At 45.0% G+C, this 23981-nt stretch overlaps 1 protein-coding gene across 8 annotated transcripts in view; it reads right to left on the bottom strand.

Moving 5' to 3' along the window:
* gpd2 (glycerol-3-phosphate dehydrogenase 2 (mitochondrial)) overlaps window positions 1–23981 on the bottom strand; it is a 57127-nt gene that overhangs the window by 31237 nt on the left and 1909 nt on the right. For 4 of the 8 annotated variants that reach the window (XR_009525070.1, XR_009525069.1, XR_009525071.1 and 1 more), the window contains exons 1-6: window positions 16027–18359; window positions 14620–14744; window positions 10228–10325; window positions 9803–9966; window positions 5649–5813; window positions 3548–3692 (exon numbers count right to left, since the gene is read on the bottom strand). Coding sequence is in view for 5 of the 8 variants with exons in the window: in XM_060048816.1 (XP_059904799.1) it covers window positions 3548–3692; window positions 5649–5813; window positions 9803–9966; window positions 10228–10325; window positions 14620–14744; window positions 16027–16456 (1127 nt within the window). In the remaining 3 variants the exon portion in view is untranslated. Of the gene's footprint in view, window positions 1–3547; window positions 3693–5648; window positions 5814–9802; window positions 9967–10227; window positions 10326–10519; window positions 10733–14619; window positions 14745–15964; window positions 15984–16026; window positions 18360–19730; window positions 19838–23981 lie in introns of those variants that run through there. The other 4 variants (XM_060048817.1, XM_060048818.1, XM_060048819.1 and 1 more) reach the window with 4 other exon arrangements.

Here is a 23981-nt window from a genome sequence, read left to right as displayed (position 1 = left end):
TTCAGCTGTTCAGCACCCAGGCTCTGGAACTCCCTCCCCCCACACATAAAACAGTCAGACACCATTACAACCTTCAAGTCACAACTCAAAACTCACCTGTTCAAACTCGCACACAACGGTCAATTTAACTGGTCACTGGCTTGATTGTTTGTTTGTTTGTTTTGTTTTGTTTTTGTTGTTATTTTCCACAATGTCTTGTTTTTAACGATTTATGATGATTTTATGCTCTGTAAGGTGACCTTGGGTGCCATGAAAGGCGCCTCTAAAAGGCGAATTATCAAGAAGAGGAGGAGAATGAGGAGGTGGAAGAAAAGTAGGATTTAAGGAGCAGGGGCCTGTACCACGAAGCTCGCTTAGTGGGTTAGCGAGGTATGTTGAGCTCAAAGCCTGGGTTAGTTGTACCACGAAAGTCGATCTCTTTTAGCGTCGCTGTATCACCATGGTGACTTATGCTCGCAACCAAACCTGGTCGGGAGCAGTTTTTCGGCTTATGGTGCGTTTTAATATCCATCCGTCACGGAGGTCCGAGGACGTTGCCTAGCGACACGCACAAACACGCCCCTTTTCCTCGGACGGCGATCTCGCCATCTCGGTTGAACTCAGTGGTGACCGAGCGAAATTCCGAGACAGAATTCAAGATGGCTGCGCCCATTGTGACTTGAAGTATGCACTGTTTTCATTGTGCTTGGACCACTTTGGTGGTTTAAATGGTCATTTCAATCACTCGTATTACTGCAATACCTTACTACGTCCGTATCTCTGCCTATGTACACAAATAAATTGTATTTGTGTACAGCACTTTGGTCAACTACTGTTGTTTTAAATGTGCTATATAAATAAACTTGACTTGACTTGACTATGGCCTATAGCCTACTTATATTGGATCGCCTGGTCCTCTGCCAATGCTACCGCGACAACAGCTTTCCGGGTGGCGTCCATGTTTTCCTCCAACGACCGAGCGAAATAATAAAACGCTTGAAGTGTGGGCGTGGAATCAGATCCGAGATCCGAGTCGGTTCGCAGAGAATACTCGAACGCACCATTAGTCTAGCCGGAGATCGGCTACTTAAATCGGCGTGCGCAGCTTCCTAGCCCCTCCTCTGACAATGGCGTCACCATTTGTGGGTGTTCCCGTGGACCTCGGCGAACTTCTCGTACAGGCGTCTCTCCGGAGACAGAGGGTTTTACGGGACAGAACCGATCCCTTGGCATTGTCTGACGATATTCAGATTTCAGACTTTATTGTCATTGTGCAAACAACGAAATTGGGGTTCTTCATGAGAGATACAGATTCTCATCAGAGGGTGTTCGTTATTTGATCGTCCCTTTGGACCTTATGTAGACAATGCTTACTGTTAGGCATTGTGTCTCCGTGACAGAGTGCTAGAGTGGAGGTAGCGCGTCAGTCTTGAATTTCTGCGCGGGGGGTTCGACTCCCAAGTGACGCGAATTTATGTGAAGCTTAAAAAGTCCCAATACTCATGCATATGGAATACTTATTCACTAAAGCTTATGGAATTATATTTTTGTGTTCGAACTTGAACCCATATTTTCAAGGCCGTGCTGCCACCACATCTATGGGGGTAAAATGCATGATGATAGACCGGCGAATTTGAACCCCGGTCGCTGGCGTTCGGGTCTACTAATCCACTACGCTACAGCCGCTACCTCTCAGCGGTTGATAACATAACATACATTTCTTACATAGGGTGTATTTAAAGTGAATTCCCTAAATGATAGAATAAGGCAGGATAGAATAAATCATCATCATTCTATTTGGATTAATGGCGAACAATTCTGCATTTGGCATAGTTATTTTATAGACAATATGCAGAATCTTTTCACTTATACGCATATAGACTGCTTGATCTATCGTAAAGGTGAGAAAAATGACGCAAAAAACGCCCCTTTCAAGTGAACGCGCACTGAACCTAAAGCAGAAAACCTGGTTCAACTAATTGAATCTAAAGTGAGCTTCGTGGTACCATTTAACTCTGATTGCGAGTTGCGGCTCTGTCGAGCCAGGTTTTCCCAAGAAAGCCTGGATATGTTCAGCGAGGTTCGTGGTATACCCCCCAGGATGAGGATGAGGAGGAAAAAGCAGAGGAGGAAGAGGGGCATAAGGAGTGGGGTACGAAGAGGAGGAGGAGAAATATTCTGGCTGACCTTTTATGTCAAAGCTCAAAGGGGCATCACATTTGGCTCAATAAGCTCCGGCTGAACTTTAAAATCTCTAACATCAACAAAACATAGCCAGCGTTTCTGTTGTGCTTGCAAACACGTTCCTCGCTCAGGAGGACATCAGAGTCCAGGAAGTGTTTTATCAACACCAGACTCACAGAGGAAACTCTTTTATGTGTTGGAAAACCCTTGGGAAGCGGGCGAGTCGCATTGAGCGATCTGTTTTATTGTGGCAACTTCTACAATCAATATTACACGTAAGCACTTATTGTATGTCGTATGTCCTGGGACTTATTGTACACACTTATTGTAAAAACCTAGTTGTGTAGCATCTTATCCTAGCTGTCTTTTTTGCATACAGGGAATGGGTTTACCTAGCGATTGTTAGTGCTTGGCACTTGGTTCTATGAACATCCTTACTGTACCGACAGCGATATATTGCTGTTTCACCCTCTTCTGACAATTGTACTTATTGTAAGTCACTTTGGATAAAAGTATCTGCTAAATGCCATGAATGTAAATGTAAATAAAAGTATCTGCTTAATGCCGTTAATCTATCTTTACATTACATTAAGGGGATCACACCCACAGCCTTTCGAGCTGGGAATTGAAAGCACTAAATCACAACTTGCAGCTAATGCCTCTAATGGCGCGTTTCCACTGCAGGGTGCGGAACGGATCGGATCGCAAAGGTGCGGGTCGGGTCGCGTTTCCACCGCCAAAAGTGGGCGTGACCCGGACTTTGCCGTACCCGTTCCGGCCCCATTCTCGAGACTCCTCCGTTGCGGTACCCAAAACGAGACCAGACGCCTGAAAGGGTCCCGTGAAATTCTAGCTACACCCCCCCTCCGTTGATTGGTCGACAGAATCGTCACTTCCGGGTGACGCGGGGATAAAAACAAACAAACAGTAGCCTCGAGGTATTATTCTTTACAATTAACATGTCACGTAAAAAGCTTGCTTGGGCGAACAAGGAGGTGGAGACGTTCGTCTGCATTCTTGGGGAGGAAGACGTTTTTTACGATGTTTACGTAGCTGCCGCGGCGATCGACATCCGGCCTACCACCAAGGGTACTGTCGGCAGTGGAAACGCGACCTCGGAACTGAGCTGGTCTATACCGCCCCCTCCCTACCGCACCTTTGCGATCCGATCCGTTCCGCACCCTGCAGTGGAAACGCGGCATAAGTTTCCTTTGACGAGAGTACAAGGGAACACATTGTTTTACACATGACATGCCTTTCTGCTGTTGCGGTTGTAGTTTATTAAGCCTGCTGCAAGAGACCCTTTCCACAGAGGCACAGTCGCAGTGTGTGTATGTGTGTGTGTGTGTGTGTGTGTGTGTGTGCTGGTGCCCGCGCTCCCTACCTGTAGTAGCCGGGAATGACGATGTGCACCCCGGCGCTAGGCTGGCAGATGTTGGCGGTCTTCTGGTCGTCCATCTTCCGCAGTGAGTCGGTGAAGGGCCCAGTGGCGTTGATCACACACTTGGCTCGCACGTCAAACTCCTGACCTGCAGGGAGAGATGGAGCACAAGGAAAGGTCGTCATCTCAAAGGTCATAGGTCAATAATAATAATAATAATAATAATACATTTAATTTAGAGGCGCCTTTCAAGACACCCAAGGTCACCTTACAGAGCATATAGTCATCATAAATCGTTTAAAAATAAATAAACATAATAAATAAAAAATAAAAAATAAATAAAACAAAAACAAGACTAAACAAAACAAACAAACAATCACGTTAGACGTTGTGTGCGAGTTTGAACAGGTGAGTTTTGAGTTGTGACTTGAAGGTTGTATACCAAAGGGTCACCGGTAACGTCGCCCGCAAGTTTGTTTCACTTGTTTGGGTTGTAAGGATCATGATTTGTGATATAATATCAAATATCGTGGATGTAACGTTATTTGGGTTTGCGTAAAAATACGGAATTAAAAAAATACAGATGGCGGTTGTCTTTTTACTTATTAGCGGGCCAAGCAGAAGGCGCGAGGCAACCTATTGTAATTGTTGGTATTTTTATTATTATTTCGTCACGTTTGACTTACACAGCCAAAACTGCTGTGTCACTTTTTATGAAATGTTGCACAGCTGTAGAGGCTGACTAAATATTAACAGAGTGAAAAAATTACAAAGATTGGGCCAAAGGTGGCGCTAAAACAGGTTTTTTCAACCTTGGGGTCCCGACCCCACCTCGCCTGGAATTTAAATAGGGTCGCCTGAAATGTCTAGTAATTGATAAAAATAAAAAATAAAATATTTTTTTTAATAAAACCCTACAAATAATCGTACATAACTGTCTCCCATACTTTCATTTTCTCGAATATAAATCTAGTTCAAATAAAATGCAGCAAATATCTGAGCTGGTGCATCTTTGAGTGCCGCGTTCACGTGACTGCACAGTTACATTACTTGAGTTCAAGCTCAAACCTGTAAAATGTAAACACAAACCCTCCAAAGACAGTTCCAAGAGGAACTGTGGCACAGACACCAAAGACACAGCGAACATACGATCAAAGTTTCATTCAGTATAGATTTACAAGTGTGATGGAATGCTACGAGGAGAAGCCGAAATGTCTGCTATGTAGTAAGGTCCTGTCTGCCGAGAGTATGAAGCCAAACAAACTCAAGAGACACTTTGAGACAAAGAGCATGTCGGCAAACCAAGAGCCTTTTTCAAAAATAAATTTGCAGACCGAACAAACAGCAAGTGTAGGCCTATTTCAAAAAGGCTGTGACTGCTAGTGAACGGGCCCTGAAAGCTTCTCTTGAGGTGAGCTATCTCATTGCTAGGAATATGAAGCCACATAGCATTGCTGAGACTTTAATATTGCCAGCTGCCATCGAAATGGTGAAAACGATGTGCGGGGAGGAAGAAACTCCAAAAATAACTAAATTGCGCCAATCGCAGAAATACTGCACCAGGTCGTCACCATAGTGAATTACATCAAGCCACATCCTCTGCGTGCACGTCTGTTTGCAACACTGTGCGCCGACAGGCGCTCTGAATATGAAAACTTATTATTTCACACGGATGCACGGTGGTTGTCGAGAGGTTACCAGCAGAAAATGTGCCTCCTTGAATATACCGGACATCTTTGGAAAATTGTCAATTTGTGCACTTATCCTGGCTACTCTGTATTTGTTCGCAATCGTCCATAAACGCAAACTTTGAACAAGCATCTCTCATTTTAAGGTGTAGTGTGTATGATTGAGCCCCTCTAAGTTGGCAGGCAGGCGGCATTTAGAATAAGAAAACCTGAGTAACAAAATAACATAAATAACATCCAACTAATCTTAAAGATGACTTCAACCATTCAGTTATTTAATCATTGGTCATAATCATATGTTTATAATTTTGGAACAATCAGACCAAAAAAAATTCAAGACAAAATTACCCCATCGACAACCCCCACAACCACCATCACTGTTGTCATGACAACCACAACACCAGAGGGCCCCTTACCCGTGAGCACGTCGCGGCAGCGTGCGCCGCAGACCTTCTCAACGCCCGTCTCAGGGTCGGCCCTCTTCAGCAGGTTAACCACCTCCGTGTAGTTAGCCATGGCGGCACCGTAGCGAGCCGCGGTGAGGCCGATCGCTAGGTTCATGCGCGCGTCGTTGTGCTGACCTGTGGGGGGGAGAGAGAGAGATGAGCTGCTGGGCTGAATGAGAAACAACAGATAATACTTATCGTCAGTTAGCTCATAGTTTGCTTGTTATGAGTCAATTAACTCATAGTTAGCTCATTGCTAGTCAGTTAGCTTATTGCTAGTCTGTTAGCTCATAGTTAGCTTGTTGCTAGTCCGTTAGCTAATAGGTAGCTCATGATTATTCAGTGAGCTCAATGCTAGTCGATTAACTCATAGTTAGCTCATGATTATTCAGTCAGCTCAATACCAGTCCGTTAGCTCATAGTTAGTTCATGATCATTCGGTTTACACTTATAGAAACAACTTGTAGAAACTTTTACGTCATTTGTCTGCCCTGATGGATTCTGGATTCACCAGTATCCCCAGATGATGGGGAACTCCATAGGACAACAATACTATTGCTTACATCAAAGCCAACTCTTTTTAATAGATATTTCAACTTATTTTGAACATTTTGAATCGGAAGTGAGAAGTAGTGAGAACTGATAAATGAATGGGATGCGGCTGAAAGCTCTGTGTAATTAAGGAAGTCACAAATTAAGTCACAAATAAAGTAAGTATCTGCCAATTTACCAATGACCAATTAAGGTCATTTTCAGTTTGGGCAATAAGCTATGAATGCAACACATGTTTAGCCAATTAAATGTGTAAAGGTAGACATGGGATGGACGGGGAGGGATAGGGGCCTGAACATCCCATCTCAGGAAAGGCAGCATGGAAGATGGGAATCAAACCTGTGTCCCTTGCGTCAATATCGATTTTGGACTTCCGCTTGGTGTAAAGGTCAAGTATCATTCTCACACAGAATGAGAGGGTGTAAAAACAGCACGAATGACACGCATGAATCCTGTCCAACCAATCTGGAATGTGAGGCTCAATGCCCAAAATTTTTGCTCTCGCCCACAGTGGTCTGAATGAGAGAGGGAAGACTGAAAAGATTAATCTGATGGATTTATGAAAAAGAGAGAGTCAGAGACAGAGAGAGAAAGACACAGAGAGAGAGAGAGAGAGAGAGAGAGAGAGAGAGAGAGAGAGAGAGAGAGAGAGAGAAAAAGAGAGAGAGAGAGATTGAGAGAGAGAGAGAAAGGCAGAGAGAGACAGAGAGAGACACGTGAAAAGAGGTCTTCTGGATATTAAGAGAGGAATGGGCTGCCCTTTACAAAGGATCACCCCAGATCTCATAAGATGAAGTACCCTACTGATGTTAGTATTTGGTTTGTTCTTTTTATTTTCAAATTCAAGAACAATCCGGGTCTAAAAAGGCCAAATAAATTCCTATCTCAAAAGTGAAATGTATGTTCCGTCGTCAACTATCTCTTTATTGCTCAGCCATCTCCATGGATAATTAAAGCACAAGCGACATATTGTAAATAAAGTTGAATAGAATTTACCAAAGAGGAAGGGACATGGCCATTTTACCTTCAATGCAAACCGATGCTGGCGCAATAAGCGAGAGAGACGGAAAGAAGGAGAGAGAGAGAGAGGCAGAGAGAGAGAGAGAGAGAGAGAGAGAGAGAGAGAGACAGATAGAAAGACAGATAGAGAGACAGAGAAGGTCACACTGAAATGTCATTGCGGGAATAATTGGAGAATGCAGCCTTTCATCTCCATCACCTCCCCATGCCCCACACACCTCAATGCTCTTAACATCTCACGGTCCATCCACACACACACACACACACACACACACACACTTTTCCATCCTCCCTCCTCTCCATCGGCAGATGAGGGGGAGGAAGGGGCGAGCGTAGGAGGCCGGATGAAAACATAAACCTCCCACAATGCTTTTCACCAGGGCATCCTCTCTCCCCGTTTGGTCCAAGGGATGCTCTATCGGTCGAGCGTGGCATTAATGTCACCATGGTTAGCGGTTAGATTCCCACCGCAGTGTTTATGCATTAATGTAATAACATTTCTGTTGGTTACATTGGGTGCAAATGACTGACATAGAGTGCTGTGTGTCTATTTGCTCGTTTCCTCATCCACTTCCTGGGTGTCGATGTGTTTTAGAGGAAGTGGGCCGGCCACAGAACATTACCACATGGTACGAGCTTTGAATTTGAGCAACAGCTTCTTTAATTAGGAAAACGACTTCTTCAGCGGAAACGAAGGACACAGAAATACAAACCAGGATGACACAAACATCTAATGGATAAATGTGAACAGACTTTTTGAAAAAAGACAATCATCAAAGACGCTGGTTCTATCCAGGAACGTGACCCCCACCTCTTGTAGGTGAGCAACATCTCACACACACACAGCATACGGTTCTTACCTGCTGTCCGACCAGGGACACAAACACAGCCTGCTTAGGCCAAGAGGTCGGCTGCTCACCGGCAGCCTGTCAACACATTCAGTGAGCGGCCAGTGAGACGCTAAGCCAGGCGTCACCGCCTTGTGAACCGCTTGCAGCCTTTTTAGGGGGATCGTTTCCTGGTTCACTTGGTCGTTTAGTCTTGTTTTGGAAAAATACAGGTATACAGTATATATATATATATGTTAGTGGTGGGCATAGATAATCTTTTTTAATCTTGATTAATCTAGATTAATTTTGGAATTAATCTAGATTAATCTAGATTCAAATGGCAAACGGGCAAAAAATCCTTTCGTTTACCTTGACAACTGTCAATTATACTTGGCAACGGTGAATTATCAAATATAATTCACCGCCGGAAGTTGTGAAGTGCCCATGCAAGTGAACGGAGCATAAACAAAAATAATTGACAGCTGAACGTTGGGAAGGCCCATGCAAGTGAATGCAGTCTACAGCATTGAGAATGTGTAATAATCCATAATAATGTAAGGTTTAGAAGTTAAATATTTGAAAGTTGTAGAATAAATTAATATAATTTATATTGGAGTTAATTTGCTAGAAATGTACTTACAATGTTTAGTCAGTTAATCATTTACATATTTATGTTACACAATTATTACTTACTTTCGTTGCTCTGTAACATGTGCAATGACAACAATAAAATTCTATTCTATTCTATTCTATTCTATTCATATTTACATGTTCACATATTTAACACAATCAGGATATTCTGTTGAATCTGCCTCTCTGATTCCCTCACGTTTACCTCAGTCTAAATTCTAGCTTCTGATTGGTTAGTTCAGTCACGTGATGGGTCCGAACAAGGAAGTGTTTGAAAATAGATTAACGGCGATATTTATTTTATCGCGCGTTAAAAGTTTCGCGTTAACGCAGACGTTAACGCCGATAACGGCCCACCACTAATATAGAGAATAGAGAATAGAGAATAGAGAGAGAGAGAGAGAGAGCGAGAGAGAGAGAGAGAGAGAGAGAGAGAGAGAGAGAGAGAGAGAGAGAGAGAGAGAGCGAGAGAGAGAGAGAGAGAGAGAGAGAGAGAGAGAGAGAGTATATAGATATTCCAGGTATAGCTTTTTACGTATCTATGTATCATTAATTGTATAATTATATGTATAATTACCAGGCATCAAGGATCAAGTCAAAAGCAAGCTTTTCCTTCCGAGAACAATCCCCTATCATCTTATGTTACCGTAACAATCCCCTATCACGTTCCGTTACATTACCATAACAATCCCCAGCATGTTAAGTTACTGAACCAATCCCCTATCACATTACGTGACAGTAACAATCCCCTATCATCTTCCGTTACATTACCACAACAATCCAGTATCACCTTACGTTACCATAACTATTGCTAGTACGGTAAGGTTGCTCATTTAATCCCCAGCTCCTCCTAACTTAGTGTCGAGGTGTCCCTGAGCAAGGCACCTCACCCTGACTGCTCCTGGCGAGCTGGCTGTCGCCTTGCATGGTTGAAACCAAGGGTGTTTCAATGTGGGCATGAATGGGTAAATGATATGCAGCATTGTCTATTAATATTAATAATATTGTAAAGTGCTGTTAGTGGCAACTGGTTAGGAAAGCGCTGTAGAAGTGCAGTCCGCTAAGCATTTACAGCTTTGGTCGCTGACTCACCGTCGTAGTAGACGATGGCCCCGACCAGCCGGTCCTTCTTCAGCATGGGGAAGAGCTCCAGGGCTTTCGTCTTGCTGAGCACGTAGCTGCTCTTCAGGCACTCCATGCCGGCCACCAGGTCGTACATCTTGATGCCTGCCCAGTAGTACGGCAGCTGCCACCATCTGGGAGGGAAGAACATCCACGCTGTGAGGACTTATTGATTTTCACGCCTTCTCTATCTTTATCTTGAATTGGGAAGTATCGTGAGGCGTGTTTATTAATGAGAGTTGGGCCAAAATATAATGCTATATTTTACATAATGAAAATAAATGGCTGAATGAAGAATTTAATTAGGACGTTTAATCCAAAGTGACTAACAGTGATAATAGGACCTTCCCAGTCAATAAACACAGGGAGTGAGAGAGAGAGTGAGAGAGACGTACTTGTAGACAGGGAGCATAATGGGTAATGGCGCCGATAGGTGAGGAGCAATTTCCAACAGGTTGGCACGTTCATGGAGGGCCTCCTTCACCATCATGTACTGAGGAGGAAAAGGAGGAGGAAGAGGAGGAAGTAAGGATTAGTAGGCGAACAGGAGAAAAAGAGGAGGCGTGGAGGATGAGGAGTATGAGGAAGATAAGAGGAAGGAGAAGGTAAAGAATAACAAGAAGAAGTAGAAGAAGATAGAGACAGTAGCAGACGACGGTGAACAGACTAAACACAACAAATATTTACATTTTTTCTGAGAACCAGAAAAACTGGACTTCTCTTCAGTTCATGTTCAATAAGCAGAGAACAGCTGTTTCTAATCAGCAGGTGACCATATCAGCCATCAGAGGATATACCTCCCACAGCATGTGTTTGACCTAGAAAGGGAGTCCTTGGATCTAACAGATCTTCAAGTGTTGTTGGGGTTTGGTTCACCTTTAACGACAGAGAGTCAAGGCCCTGGTATATTGAAAAGAAAAAGAAAATGGTGAGCTCACTTAGACAAAATGGCCGGTTTGTGCCTAAAACAATGCGCCATATTGGGCTTCTATCAGCACAGTAGGGGGTCTGAGTCATGATGGATTACAAGGACAGCACAACAAGGAACCAGAGATGGTCTTTATGGGCCCTATTTTAACGGTCTGAAACACAAGTGAGAAGCGCCAAGCGCAAGTAGCTTTGTGGGCGGTTCTATGTCGAGGTTACTATTTTACCGGCGCAAAAATGACTCTTGCGCCCAGCGCAAATCTAAAAAGGGTTGGTCTGAAGTAGCCTAATTACCCGCAGGTGTGGTTTGTGCGTAATGTGCAATAAACCAATGAGAGTGCCAGCTCCCATCCCCTTTAAAGGTACGAACACACCAAACGCGTACCCCGCGTATGAGCCGCGTATGAGCTGCGTATATATACGCGCGTAACGCAGCTAAAATGTTGCTTGACCATTTTGTGTCAAAAATGGTCCTACGTACGCAGCTACGCGCCTGTGGCTGCGCTGGATTTAGGAGTCCGAGGAAGGAAACCCAAACGCCGCCGTGTTTGGGTGCATGATAGAGCTTGGATCGGGTTAGATTAAATAATCTCAGATATAAATAACAATAATCGGGTTAAATAACTTCACATGGTGTGTCTGGTGTGTTTCCAGCATTCGTAGTGTTGATCAGCACAGATATAGTCCGCCAAGACGTTGAGGTTGCTTAGCAACCAGAGACTCTGTCCATGCAAGTGAACGGAGCGTTCCCTCTTCGTCATAATTATCAAACCAAACATCCTTCACATTCACCGAGCGAACATTATGAAAGTAAAATGCACATTTCTCGCTAAAAATGTTTACATAAACGCATTTAATGGCGTAACTATGTTACTATTTCCACCCAGAATAAAGAAAGATGTCGGCCGTATGCTTCTGTGCAAGCGTCACTACTCTCTGCCAGTGACGTCGGGTCAAGCTCAACGCTGATTGGGCAACGCGGCTAATCGTCATGCGTATGAGCGTAAACATTTTTGAACTCCTCGCGTACGCACATATATGTACGCGCGTATATGTACGCGCGTATATATACGTAGCTCATACGCCGCTAACGCGGGTAAAATGTTGCTTTAGCGCATGTAACGCATGTACGCAGCTCATACGTGCGTAAACCAATGGTTCCCTATGGAAAAATTGCCGATTTTATACGCGTCTATACGCGGGGTACGCGTTTGGTGTGTTCGTACCTTAAGAGCCATGAGTGCATTTGAATCTGACAAGTTGATATTTTGACAGCCCGAATGCAGTCTCCAATGAGACAGATGCATATGAATTTCAAACGTCAAATGGCTCAGTTTATGGCCAAATAATATGGCCTAATTCACACATTGAATAAGGTTTTCTTCCACAACTTCAGAAATACTGAGTCCTCCAATAAATTTCGGCAAAGAAAACTTAACACACATATGATATGCGGTAACTGTGGTTCTATTTGATGATATCTCATCTCATCTCATCTTCGTCCGCTTATCCGGGGTCGGGTCGCGGGGGGAGCAGCTCAAGCATCATGATATACGCAATACATTATAAACATTGTTTCTTATCAGTATTGTATGCATTATTGTTATCGACTTGTGTTCCTAATATGCATGTGTCCCCCTGTTAATATACATTGCCATGGACAGTATTATGCGTTACGTGTTTAGTTTGCGTGTGTTTAAACAGATGGACGCACACACGCGCGCCCGCATTCATTAATTATTTTACACATACACACACGCTCGCCCGCATTCATTCATTCTTTTTAACACTCACTCGCGGTAAAACAATGTTTTCTCACGATAAAATACTCATCAATCCTAAAAGTTATGGGCATGCACACGATGTCTGTGTCAAGAAAATATGTGTTTGCTGTACGGTGTTAACAGATGCATTGATTATTAACTTATTACCGCTGTATCAGCTGTTCTTTCCCAAATAATTTACCAAGAATGTGTGGGTAGGGAGATGAGAGAAGCAAAGTGTATGCGCGAGGTGCACAAGCAACATTATGCATGTGCCCTTAAAATAGCCACTGAACAACGCGCCACTGACTTTAAACTAGGTACTTCCTTGTTTGTGGCGCAATTGATTTCTGAAACTGCAAAATAGCACCAAGGAACGTTTGCGCCAGAACACGCCTCCTCCTTTTGCCGAACTGTCCCTTGGGGCGCAAGATCATTCCCTAATTTACCGACGCGTGGCGCAGGAGGGAATAGAACGCTCTGCGCCAGTTGCATACTAGCAACGACACATGCGCCAGTGAGAAAGTCAATTGTGCCGGATGCAAGATAGGGCCCTATGTCTAACTCCTCATGTTTCATTTATTTTCTATTGTATTTATTTGTTTGAAGAAACCATGATCTTATTTTATCATTGTGGCTTAGCATGTGGCTCAGGAGGTAGAGCTGGTTGGCTGGTAACCGGAACGTTGCTAGTTCGACCCCCGACTCCTCCTAGCTGTGTGTCGAGTTGTCCCTGAGCAAGACGCTTCATCCTGACTGCTCCTGACGAGCTGGCTGTCGCATTGCGTGGTTGACTCCGCTGTTGGTGTGTGAATTGTTGTATGAATGAGTGATTGTTAAGCCCTTTGAGTGGCCACTGGTTAGAAAAGTGCTAGATAAATCTAGTCCATTTACCATTACATTTTCTACGTCTATATTACTTTGCGTGTATCTCTATTTGTATCTCATGTCCGAGTGGCAGGTTCGGGGACGTGTCATTGGGCTCCACAGCCCAAACATGGTATCTAAGATTGGAATCACAGGGTACCTTAAGATACGATACGCGATACATGGCCTGCGGTACCAATAATATCGCCATACAGCTATTCTGCAATAATTTATATGTTGTTAGACCATCCTATTAAGGTACCTAATGATATATACCGTATTTTCCGGACTATAAGTCGCGGTTTTTTTGTAGTTTGGCTTGCCCTGCGACTTATATTTCGAAGCGACTTATATGCCAAAATTGTGCGTACATAATCCTCGGCCGCAAGAGGGCACCGTCATTCATTAGGCCTACAACCGAACGCTGCAAGCCTACTGCACCACCGAATAAATTATATTCTCGTCCTCAATGTCCTCCGGTTCAACCAAAGCTACCCCAGCCTTAGCTGCAATTTTGTGCAACATAGCTGTCACACATATCACAGTGCATGACTTGGCCGGCGAAAACTGGAGCCCTCCGCTGGACTTGTGAAGGCATCTGACCGCGGCGCATACGCGTCCGGTGGAATCCCGGTGTCACTGAATTCGGTATACTCTCAGAACTACGAGGGACCGACACACCTATATTGCTATTGCAATTTCATTCAGTCTCTCCAGACTAAACGTTCTTGTTTAAATGTTTAAAAATAAATGCGACTTATACACCGATGCAACGTATATATGTTTTTTTCCTCGTCATGGAGCATTTTTTGACTGATGCGACTTATACTCGGGAGCGACGTATAGTCCGGAAAATACGGTATGTATAACGATGAATACAAAATGACTGTGAAAAGGTAAAGTGCTTGATTTCGAGTTTTTCAGTGGCTGGTCTTCAGTTAGTTAGTTTCCATTCATTCATGTGTTGAGCGCTACCTCGAGGGGCAGGGAAATCTGTTTATAGTTCCTTATTTTATTAATTTAAATATCATTTTTTTTACATAAATTAATTTACATTTTCTTAAAAATAATAATACTATAATTTAAACATAAAAATATTACATCGATATTTAGTGCCAGTGTATCGCACAAAGAAGGGAGACGAAATATCGCCATATTGATATTTTGACCCACCCCTAATGCTCTCTGTATACATGGGGGGCCTCAAAGACCAGGGGACCCCCATCCCACCTGCTCGTAGTCCAGTTTCATGATGGCCTTCTGCAGGTAGCGCACTCCGCCGTGGATCAGCTTGGTGCTCCGGCTGCTGGTCCCGGACGAGTAGTCGTTCCTCTCCACCAGCGCCGTCTTCAGGTCTGAGGACGGGGGAACACGACAGCCAGACGTCTGTCAAGCAGTCCAGACCGGCAGGACAATGCAATTCAAACCATTTGGTCTCTGCTAGGATCGGAGCTTTTAAAAACACAAAACACACAGCCTAAGAAGGCCATATGGGGAAATTAAGGGTATTTCTTTCAATATTTCATGAAAAAGAAAATGCTTAAATCACAAAGCAATGATTAAAGGAAGTCCAAGGTTACAGTACATTAAGACACGCGAGACAGCACACATGTACAATACGACAAACACGTTTTGTGTTGAAAGCAGTGAAAAATGTCGAATGCAAGGGTGTACTGAATGTCTGTGAAAAGGTTGGCACAAAAGCAGAGAGAGAGAATCCAGCTGGTGTTGTGTGGAGGTGGGGATAAAACTTGATCTGGCACTAAGCTCGGTACCACGGCACAGTGGGACTCAAACCCCTCACCCTGGCCGCGAAAATGTCATGCTGTACGAGATGAGCTTCACAGTTATTAGAATGGACATGTCAACAGTGTGTGTGCAAAGCTTGCTGCCCTAAGCGACAGAGCGTTTGTGTGTAAGTGTGCTTGTGTGTGTGTGCGTGCGTGCGTGTGAGTGAGTCAGTTCTGCTAAACACTTTAACCTTTAGAGTGGGAACCTTTCGGGAAGTAAGGACATTTGGCCCGGTCCTCACTTCTTCTTTTCCTTGCACCTGCCTCCTCAGTCCTCACAAAAATCGGGTCCTCACTAAACCTGGCCCTCACAGAGTGTGTGTGTATCTGCATGCGCACTTCTGGCGTGGTAAATGCGTGTATCTGTGTGTGTCTGTGTGTTTGTGTGTGTGTGTGCATATGATTGTGTTCATATGTATGCGGGCGTGCCAGCATATGCATGTGTGTGTATACGTGCGTGTATCTGTGCTCCGTGTATGCGTTTGTGTGTAAATGCATTGATGCATTTGTGTGTATTTGTGTTTATGTATGGGTGCGTGTGTGAGCATGTATGCGTGCATGTGTGTGTATGTATGCGTGTGTGCATGCGTGTGTGTGTATGCACATTTTTGCGTGTGTGCATGCGTGCAGGCATATGTATGCGTGTGTGCGTGTATGTGTGTGCGTGTGTATGCGTGTCTGCGTGCATGTGTATGCGTGTGTGTGTGGGTGTGTGCGTTCGTGTGTATGCGTGTGTTTGTGCGTGTGTATGTGCGTGTATGTGTGTGTGTGGATGCGCGCTTAACCTGGTCCTCGCAGAGTGTGTGTGAGAGAGAGTGTGTGTCGGAGGGGGGGTCCTAGGGCTTACTGCGTGTGACGGCCTCCAGGGCGCAGCCGGCCCCCGTGGCCCCACCCCCGACGATGAGGACGTCAAACTCCTCAGTGTCCCTCAGGGCGGCCAGCTGGGCGCCGCGGGACGGCAGCTCGTCAGCGAACGGGACCTTAAGCTCCATCTCCGCCGCCTGGCGGGCGAGACGCACCTGGGGGGGCAGGTGTGGTGGCACACACATCCATACACCGGCACACACACACATACACATGCATACACACATACATACGCATACGCACGCACAAATCCATACATACGCACGCACGCACGCATATATACGCGCACATGCACGCATAAGCACACACACGCATACACACACATGCACACACACATTCATACATACACACGCACGCATATATACGCGCACATGCACGCATACCCACACATGCACACACACGCGCACACACATTCATACATACACACACACGCATATACGGATCACAGATACACACACACATACACAGACGCATACATCCACATGCACAACCGCATATAAATGAACACATTCATGTACATACACACAGGCACACACACAAACACACGTGAATGAGTACACGCATTCCGTGGCAATGCACAGACACACACACAGAAACACACACACACTCACACACAGATACACAAGACACACAAAAATACACAAGGTATGTACACACAATTACCACACCAATAGCGCGCATGCAGATACATTGCAGATTCTTTGAAAATGCACAGAAAAGCATATGGACATACAAGCACACAAACACAAAAGGGTCTAACTACTATTAGGAGACGGACACACAAGAACACACAGAGGGTTTCAGTGTGTACTGACACTGATTATGAATAGAGGAAAGGAATCCATTTTACAAGGAAACTATGTTAACTACTGAGGTAGTGTCAGCGTTAGCTAAGCGCACTCGGAAGCATTGCAAGCCCACCATGAGGTGGTGTTTAAACACGATATGTGTAGGCGTTGTGATTGCTGTGCTGCTATTCTATGTCCTCCCCCCAGCCTAAGACCTTATTTCCTAATCATGATTAAACTAATTATATCCCCAACGATTGTGTCATTGATCTTAATAGTTTGGGAAAGAAAATCACTGAAAATAATAATCAACGAAAAATAAAATATAAAACACAAAATGATTTGGATCGTAATCAAAACACGTGCATTGTTCAACTTCAAAAGAGTTGAGTTCTTCCAAAAAAACACTATTCATTATTCAGAGATTTAGCGGGCGCCGCTAACATGATTGCACCTGGGTGACATTTCCCATGCTAATAAATGGTGGGGCAGCGGTGCTAATTTCGGCCCAGCGAGATCATACAATCATTGTCTATTTATTGGACCCCGGCTGATCAACATTGTATTAAGTGTTGCCATGTACTCTGCAATCAAGCTGTGTCAATTAATGCTTAGCGCTAGCGTAAGCAGGTCTGGGCGGGTGCGAGGGTGGGGGTGGGGGTGAAAGGATGCTACGCCCTTGCTAGCAAATGACGAGCAGACATTTTTGCATTAGCTTATCAGCAGAGGGGGTGATTTCCAAGGATGGGAGAGAAGGCATGCCGGATCACAGATTATCCAGAGGTAGATTACTGGTCGACGCCTACTTTCCCGCCTTTTCTTTTCTTAGTATTTTTTTTATGCATTTTGCTTACCAATCCATGCTTGGTCGAAGAAGAGACGTTCGAGGGTCGAGAGATATATGGCGTTTTTCCAGGGCAAAAAAAAAAGTTTACGTTAGGACATGAGAGTCAGAAGAGAGAGAAGAGAGGAGGAGATAAAGAGGAGAAGAGAGGAGGAGATACAGAGGAGGAGGAGAGGAGAGGAGGAGATAGAGAGGATATAGAGAGAAGATAGAGAGGAGGAGATAGAGAGGAGAGGAGAGGAGGAGATAGAGAAGAGGAGGAGAGATGAAGAGAGGAGAGGAGGAGATAGAGAGGAGAGGAGGAGAAGAGAGGATGAGATAGAAAGAAGGAGACAGAGAGGAGGAGATAGAAAGAAAGAGACAGAGAGGAGGAGAAAGAGAGGAGGAGATATAAATGAGGAGAGGAGATAGAGAGGAGGAGCTAGAGGAGAGAGGAGAAGATAGAGAGGAGAGGAGAAAAAGAGGAGAAGAGAAGGAGGAGATAGAGAGGAGGAGATTTAGAGGAGAAGAGGAGATAGAGAGAAGGAGAGGAGATAGAGAGGAGGAGAAGAGAGGAGGAGATAGAGGGAGGAAATAGAGAGGGGGAGATAGAGAGGAGGAGAGGAGGAGATAGAGAGGAGGAGGTGAGGAGGAGATAGAGGAGGAGATAGAGAGGAGGAGATAGAGGAGGAGATAGAGAGGAGGAGAGAGAGGAGGAGATCGAGAGGAGGAGAAGAGAGGAGGAGATAGAAAGGAGAAGAGAGGAGGAGAGAGGAGAAGAGAGGAGGAGACTGAGTGGGAGGAAGATAGCTGTGGAGTGGGGCGCCAAGGGGCGGCCGAAGAGAATGAGGTGAACTCAGAGGTCAGAGTTCAGCGGGTGGAGGATGTGGTGGTGGGGGGGATGGTGGTGATGAAGGTTGGGTGGTCGCAGGGGTGGAGGGGTCGGTGGACAACAGCTGTTTTCTCATTTCAAATAAGGGAATGGTTATTTTTACACCTGTGGTGATGCTGTCTGTTGATACTCCCACCGGGGCTCACTGGATGCTTCGGTTTCGGGGTGTTCACGTGTGCATTGCTACCGGTTAACCCCGTGACTACACACTTATTAACAGTGTCAACTGTTTTTTAGAAATGGACCCACTTCTTCTTCAATCTTGCCAGATGTGTTTGTTTTTGCTGGTCATAGTGTAGGTGTGCGTGTGTGTGTTGCTGTGTGTGTGTGTGTTAGCCCCAGTTTGGGTTTGTGTGTGTGTGTGTGTGTGTGTGTGTGTGTGTGTGTGTGTGTGTGTGTGTGTGTGTGTGTGTGTGTGTGTGTGTGTGTGTGTGTGTGTGTGTGTGTGTGTGTGTGTGTGTGTGTGTGTGTGGAATAGAAACACCTGTAGAATGTTTCAACGCCTTCTATTATATTCCAATATTAAGCAGTACCAAGCCCACCCAAATCTGGCCGGTGAATGATCACATAATATTTGAATTATGTTTTCTCTTTGCTGCAAATGAGAATTGGACGTGTAGTAACAACTTAAACGGGAAAGATTTGTTATTTTTCAAAAATACTTTTCACCGAAAAACTATTTCCATTTGGCAGCTATGAAGTGTGAGACAAGATCCATAAGGATTTTTTGTGTTCTTAAGGCCAACAGTGCTAAACAATAGACTGAAAAGTGGCTAGTTTTCATCATCTGAAAACCTTTGCTTTACCAATAGAGATGTTTGTTGTAACTTAGTGGTTTTCCTGAAACAGATGCATTGGGAAACATGAATATGGTTGGTTAAGCTAGTTACGCATGTGCTCATAAGCGGCTGCAAACTTTGTTCTAATAACCTCTAATTGTTTCCCATTTCCAGTATACAAAATGACCCTGGTGACAGGCTGAACAAATGGAAATGGGAGAAGGAGAGGTGCCTGGATGGATGACAGGGTGATCAGCTCAACCCGCGAACAAAAGAAAAGTTGAGTCCAGAATTATCTTTCCTCTTCGTCTCGTCCCACCCTGTTCTACCTCTGCGGACTCCAAGAGGCCGACATAGGGGTGGCCACAGGTGCATTCCTCCTCTCTCTGTGGTCCTCCAGCTCACCTGTGTCTTCCTGTACTCCACCAGCTGTGATAGGCCGAAGAGTGTGGCCGCGGCCCCCGTGCCCACGATGGCCGTCCGCTTCAGAACTTTCCGGAAAGCCATTGGTCCTGCGGAGGAAGGGAGGGAGTGGCACACCGGAGCTTAGCATCATATTTAGTAACAAACGATTATTTTCATTAAACATGTCCTGCAGCAAACTTATACTCAAAAACATACTGGTGTGCAAAAGGTGCATTAATGTCAATATTGCATCATCCCCCACCCCTGGAGGCTTGATAAGTGAATTGCAGGGGGTCCATCAGATGGTGGGTTTGGAATACAATGTACCTCTTTACCAGACGCTCCAGGCACCTCATGACCAGGGATTGTTTAATTGTTTATTGAATGGATCCCCATTAGCTGATGCCGAGGCGGCAGCTAGTCTTCCTGGGGTCCATATAAGAGCATACAATATAAAACATAGAGAATACATACATTAAAAAACATTATACAAAAGATAATAAGTACAACATACCGGTCACAGTAAATTAGTTCAAAATATGATTAAAATGGACAGCTGCAATAGGTGTGTCTTCAGAGCTATCTTAAATGACAATTTATTTTGTAAGAGGTGAATGTGAGATGGTAACAGATTCCAGAATGATATACATCTGTAAGTAACAGATGTGTGTGTTTGAGGAGATTGGTCCTGGGTGTAGGAGGTTTTAAATAGCCATTACTGTTAATCCTGGTGTTATGATTATGTGTGTTAATTGATTTTAAAAACTGTTTGTAAAAGTAATCTGGTGATTGATTTAAGATAATGGTTCTAAAGAACAAAATGAGACTAGAATGAAGCTTTTGTTTGACAGATAACCAGGACAGGCGTGAATGCATAAATAAAACATTAGTGCGTAAAGAACATTTAAGTACCAGTCTAGCTGCTCTGTTCTGAACAAGTTGCAGTTTGTTAGATTAGATTTCTTTATTGTCCTTGTTCAACAGAGTTAATCAACGAAATTAAGTTTAGAGCATCACCACTGGCATAGTATATAAATATAAATATATTAATAAATAAATAATAAATAAAATAAATAAATAAATAAATAAATAACAATAATCAATGAGAATGCAGCAAGTCCAGTCCATAGTTGTGATGTGTGAGAGTGTGAGGGGGGGGGGGGCTGCAGTCCTGCAATAGATGGAAAATAGTGTACAGTGCAGCAATGCAGTCCAGTTCACAGTTATTGAGTGGGAGTTATAGTGGGAGTTATATGACCGAGGGCTTGGGGGTGGGGTGGGGGCTTGGGGGTGGGGTGGGGGGTGCGGGGGGCAGGTTGTTCGTTCAGCAGTCTGACAGCCTGTGGATAGAGGCTATTGGTCAGTCTGCTGGACCTGGAGCGGATGGAACGGTATCTCCGTCCAGAGGGCAGTCGCTGGAAGAGATGGTGCGCTGGGTGGACCTGGTCCTTAAGGATGTTGTTCACCCGGCGTAGGCAGCGGGAGGTGAAGACTGTGGAGATCTCTGGGAGGCTCTTCCCAATGATCCTCCCCGCAGCCTTGACCACTCTGTGGAGGGCCTCCTTTTCGGCCCTGGTGCAGCTGGAGAAACACACCAGTAGTCCATAGGGGAGTACGCTCTCTACTGCGCAGTGATAGAAGTTGACCATCAGTCCCTGTGGAAGTTTTGCCCTTTTTAGTTTCCGATGGTAGAAGAGGCGATGGTGTGCCTTACCCACGGCAGAGGTGATGTTGGTCCTCCAGGACAGATCGTCGGCCACAGTCACGCCCAGAAACTTGAAGTTGGACACCCTCTTTACCTCCTCCCCTCCGATTAGGAGTGGAGAGTGGCTGAGGTGTCTGGCCCTGCGGAAATCGATGATCACTTCCTTGGTCTTGGTGGTGTTGAGAACCAGGTTGTGATCACCGCACCACTCTACCAGTCTCTCGGCCTCCCTCCTGTATGAGGTCTCATCATTTCCTGTGATGAGGCCAAGTACTGTTGTGTCGTCAGCAAATTTCACTATGAGGTTAGATGGAGAAGAGGAGCAGCAGTCGTGAGTGAAAAGTGTGTAGAGAAGTGGGCTGAGCACGCAACCCTGGGGGGCCCCGGTGTACATGGGCAGGGTGGGGGAGACATGCTTGCCAATCCTGACATGTTGTGTGCGGTGTGTTAGAAAGTCTTGTTCAGGTCAGAAGAACTATTTATTTCAGACGATCTGTTAAGTTAGGTTTGCCTGCTCAGTTTGATGTTCCGCGACAGGTGACCATTCGCACACTGTGTTTAAGTTGCGTTTTCAGAATTCAGAATAATTGTGCACTGCATTGGCCGGGAATCGAACCCGGGCCTCCCGCGTGGCAGGCGAGTATTCTACCACTGAACCACCAAAGCTCACTGGGTACTGGGATGCCAGTGCTATTGTTCGGAAGTCGTTGGACTCTGTGGGTCTTGGCAGTTTAGGCACAGGTACAATTGTAGATGTTTTACACAGGATAGGGACTTTACAGAGGTTAAGGGAGGAGTTTAAAATGTCAGTGAACACAGGGGCTAAATGTTCTGCACAGTGCTTAAGGATATTACCACAGATGTTGTCAGAGCCAGGGCTTTTACGTGGGTTACAGCGACTAAAAAGGTGAAAGACTTCCGATTGTCTGATGTTTAGGACAGATGCAGGGGGTGGAGGCGGCAGCACGATGCCAGCTCCAGCATCGCTGCCACTCTCAAAGCGACAGAAGAAGCTGTTCAGCTGGTTTGCCCTTTCCACTCCCTCACCTTCAGGCAAGACCAGGGAACGTTTCCCTCTGCCCTTGTGTGGGACATTGGTCATGGTCTTAATCCCCTACCATGCCTCACGGGAGTTGCCTGACACCAAGGCGGCCTCAATCTTCTGTCTGTAACTGTACTTATCCAACTGTATTTGCCTTTCTATATCTGTATGTCCCTTTTGGCTCTGTCCTCTTGATTCCAGTATGCTTTTTTCTTTTCAATTATAAGTTTAATTTGTTTGAGATCCAGGGCTTGTCATTTGGGAAGATTTGAGTCTTTTTTAAGGGGTTACTGTCTCTACACAGAAACGATAGTAGTCAGATATTGTTTCTACCTGTTCATTAATATCAGGGCATTTAAAAGTATCCCAGTTTGTGCGATCAAAACAACCCTGCAGGGCCATAATACTGTCATTATTCCATACTTTAACTGAGCGTTCTTGGGGCTCTCCCTCTGCAGGAATCTCTAATATGTAGGCCGGATTGGTCCTGGGATAGTCCTGGGATAGTCTTTGGGTTGGTCCTGGGATAGTCCGGTATGGAGTTTACTACGGCTGCATGATCCGTAGATAAACAATCTCTTATCAGTAGGAGGAATTCTCTGCTATATTCGATTTCACCTGCCACGCCAGTGACATGGTCATGGAAGTGTCCATGGGCCAGACAAGTGTTTAAAATCACGATAAGAAGTCCGATCGTGCACCAATAAGCCAGGTCCATGGTTGTGTGCAGTGAGTGATTAGACGCATCCAAACAATAAAACGCTCACGATAAACAAACAAAAGTGCCAGAAGGGAGAGGCAGCAGGGCAGCCACAGTGCAGCGCCGGAAGAGACAAATAGGCTCCTAACCCTAACACAAACATATAACTGCAACAAACTAATACTTACAAAAAACTTGTTTAAGTACTTCTGATAAACATTCATATCTGTCAGATGTATATTCTTATACTCTGCTAAAATGAGATTCTACTGGCTAAGACAGGACAGGGGTGAGGGTGCTAATCATGCAAAGGGAGCTTGCAGATGGGGTTTTCCAAGGGTGACCAAGGGGGGGTCAAAGTGCAAACAGGTCCGGACAGCAAAGTTGTAGTAAAAGTTCACATGACCGAGCCATGAGCATAAGGAAGGTCCGCAGACTGGTAGAACAGGTGTTAGTGACATAGAGGTCAAGGGGTGGCTGGAGGGAGTGACTGGAGTTTTACGAGTGTGTGTGTGTGTGTGTGTGTGTGTGTGTGTGTGTGTGTGTGTGTGTGTGTGTGTGTGTGTGTGTGTGTGTGTGTGTGTGTGTGTGTGTGTGTGTGTGTGTCTGTGTGTGTGTGTGAGTTTGTGTGTGCTGGGAATACATTGTATTACCAACACACCACACTCAACTACACAAACTGGACAGACACCTATTCTATTCTCATGGTGCCGCTGAGAGGTTCTGGGTTCGTGCATTATATTTTTTCTCGTGTTACATCACCCCTCTGGGATGCTTATGGCTGAGCATGAGCATTCCTCCATA

The sequence above is a fragment of the Gadus macrocephalus genome, chromosome 4, assembly GCF_031168955.1.
Source record: "Gadus macrocephalus chromosome 4, ASM3116895v1".
NCBI lineage: Eukaryota > Metazoa > Chordata > Actinopteri > Gadiformes > Gadidae > Gadus > Gadus macrocephalus.
The sequence above is the reverse complement of the archived record's forward strand: the minus strand, read 5'-3'. Positions and strand labels throughout refer to the sequence as shown.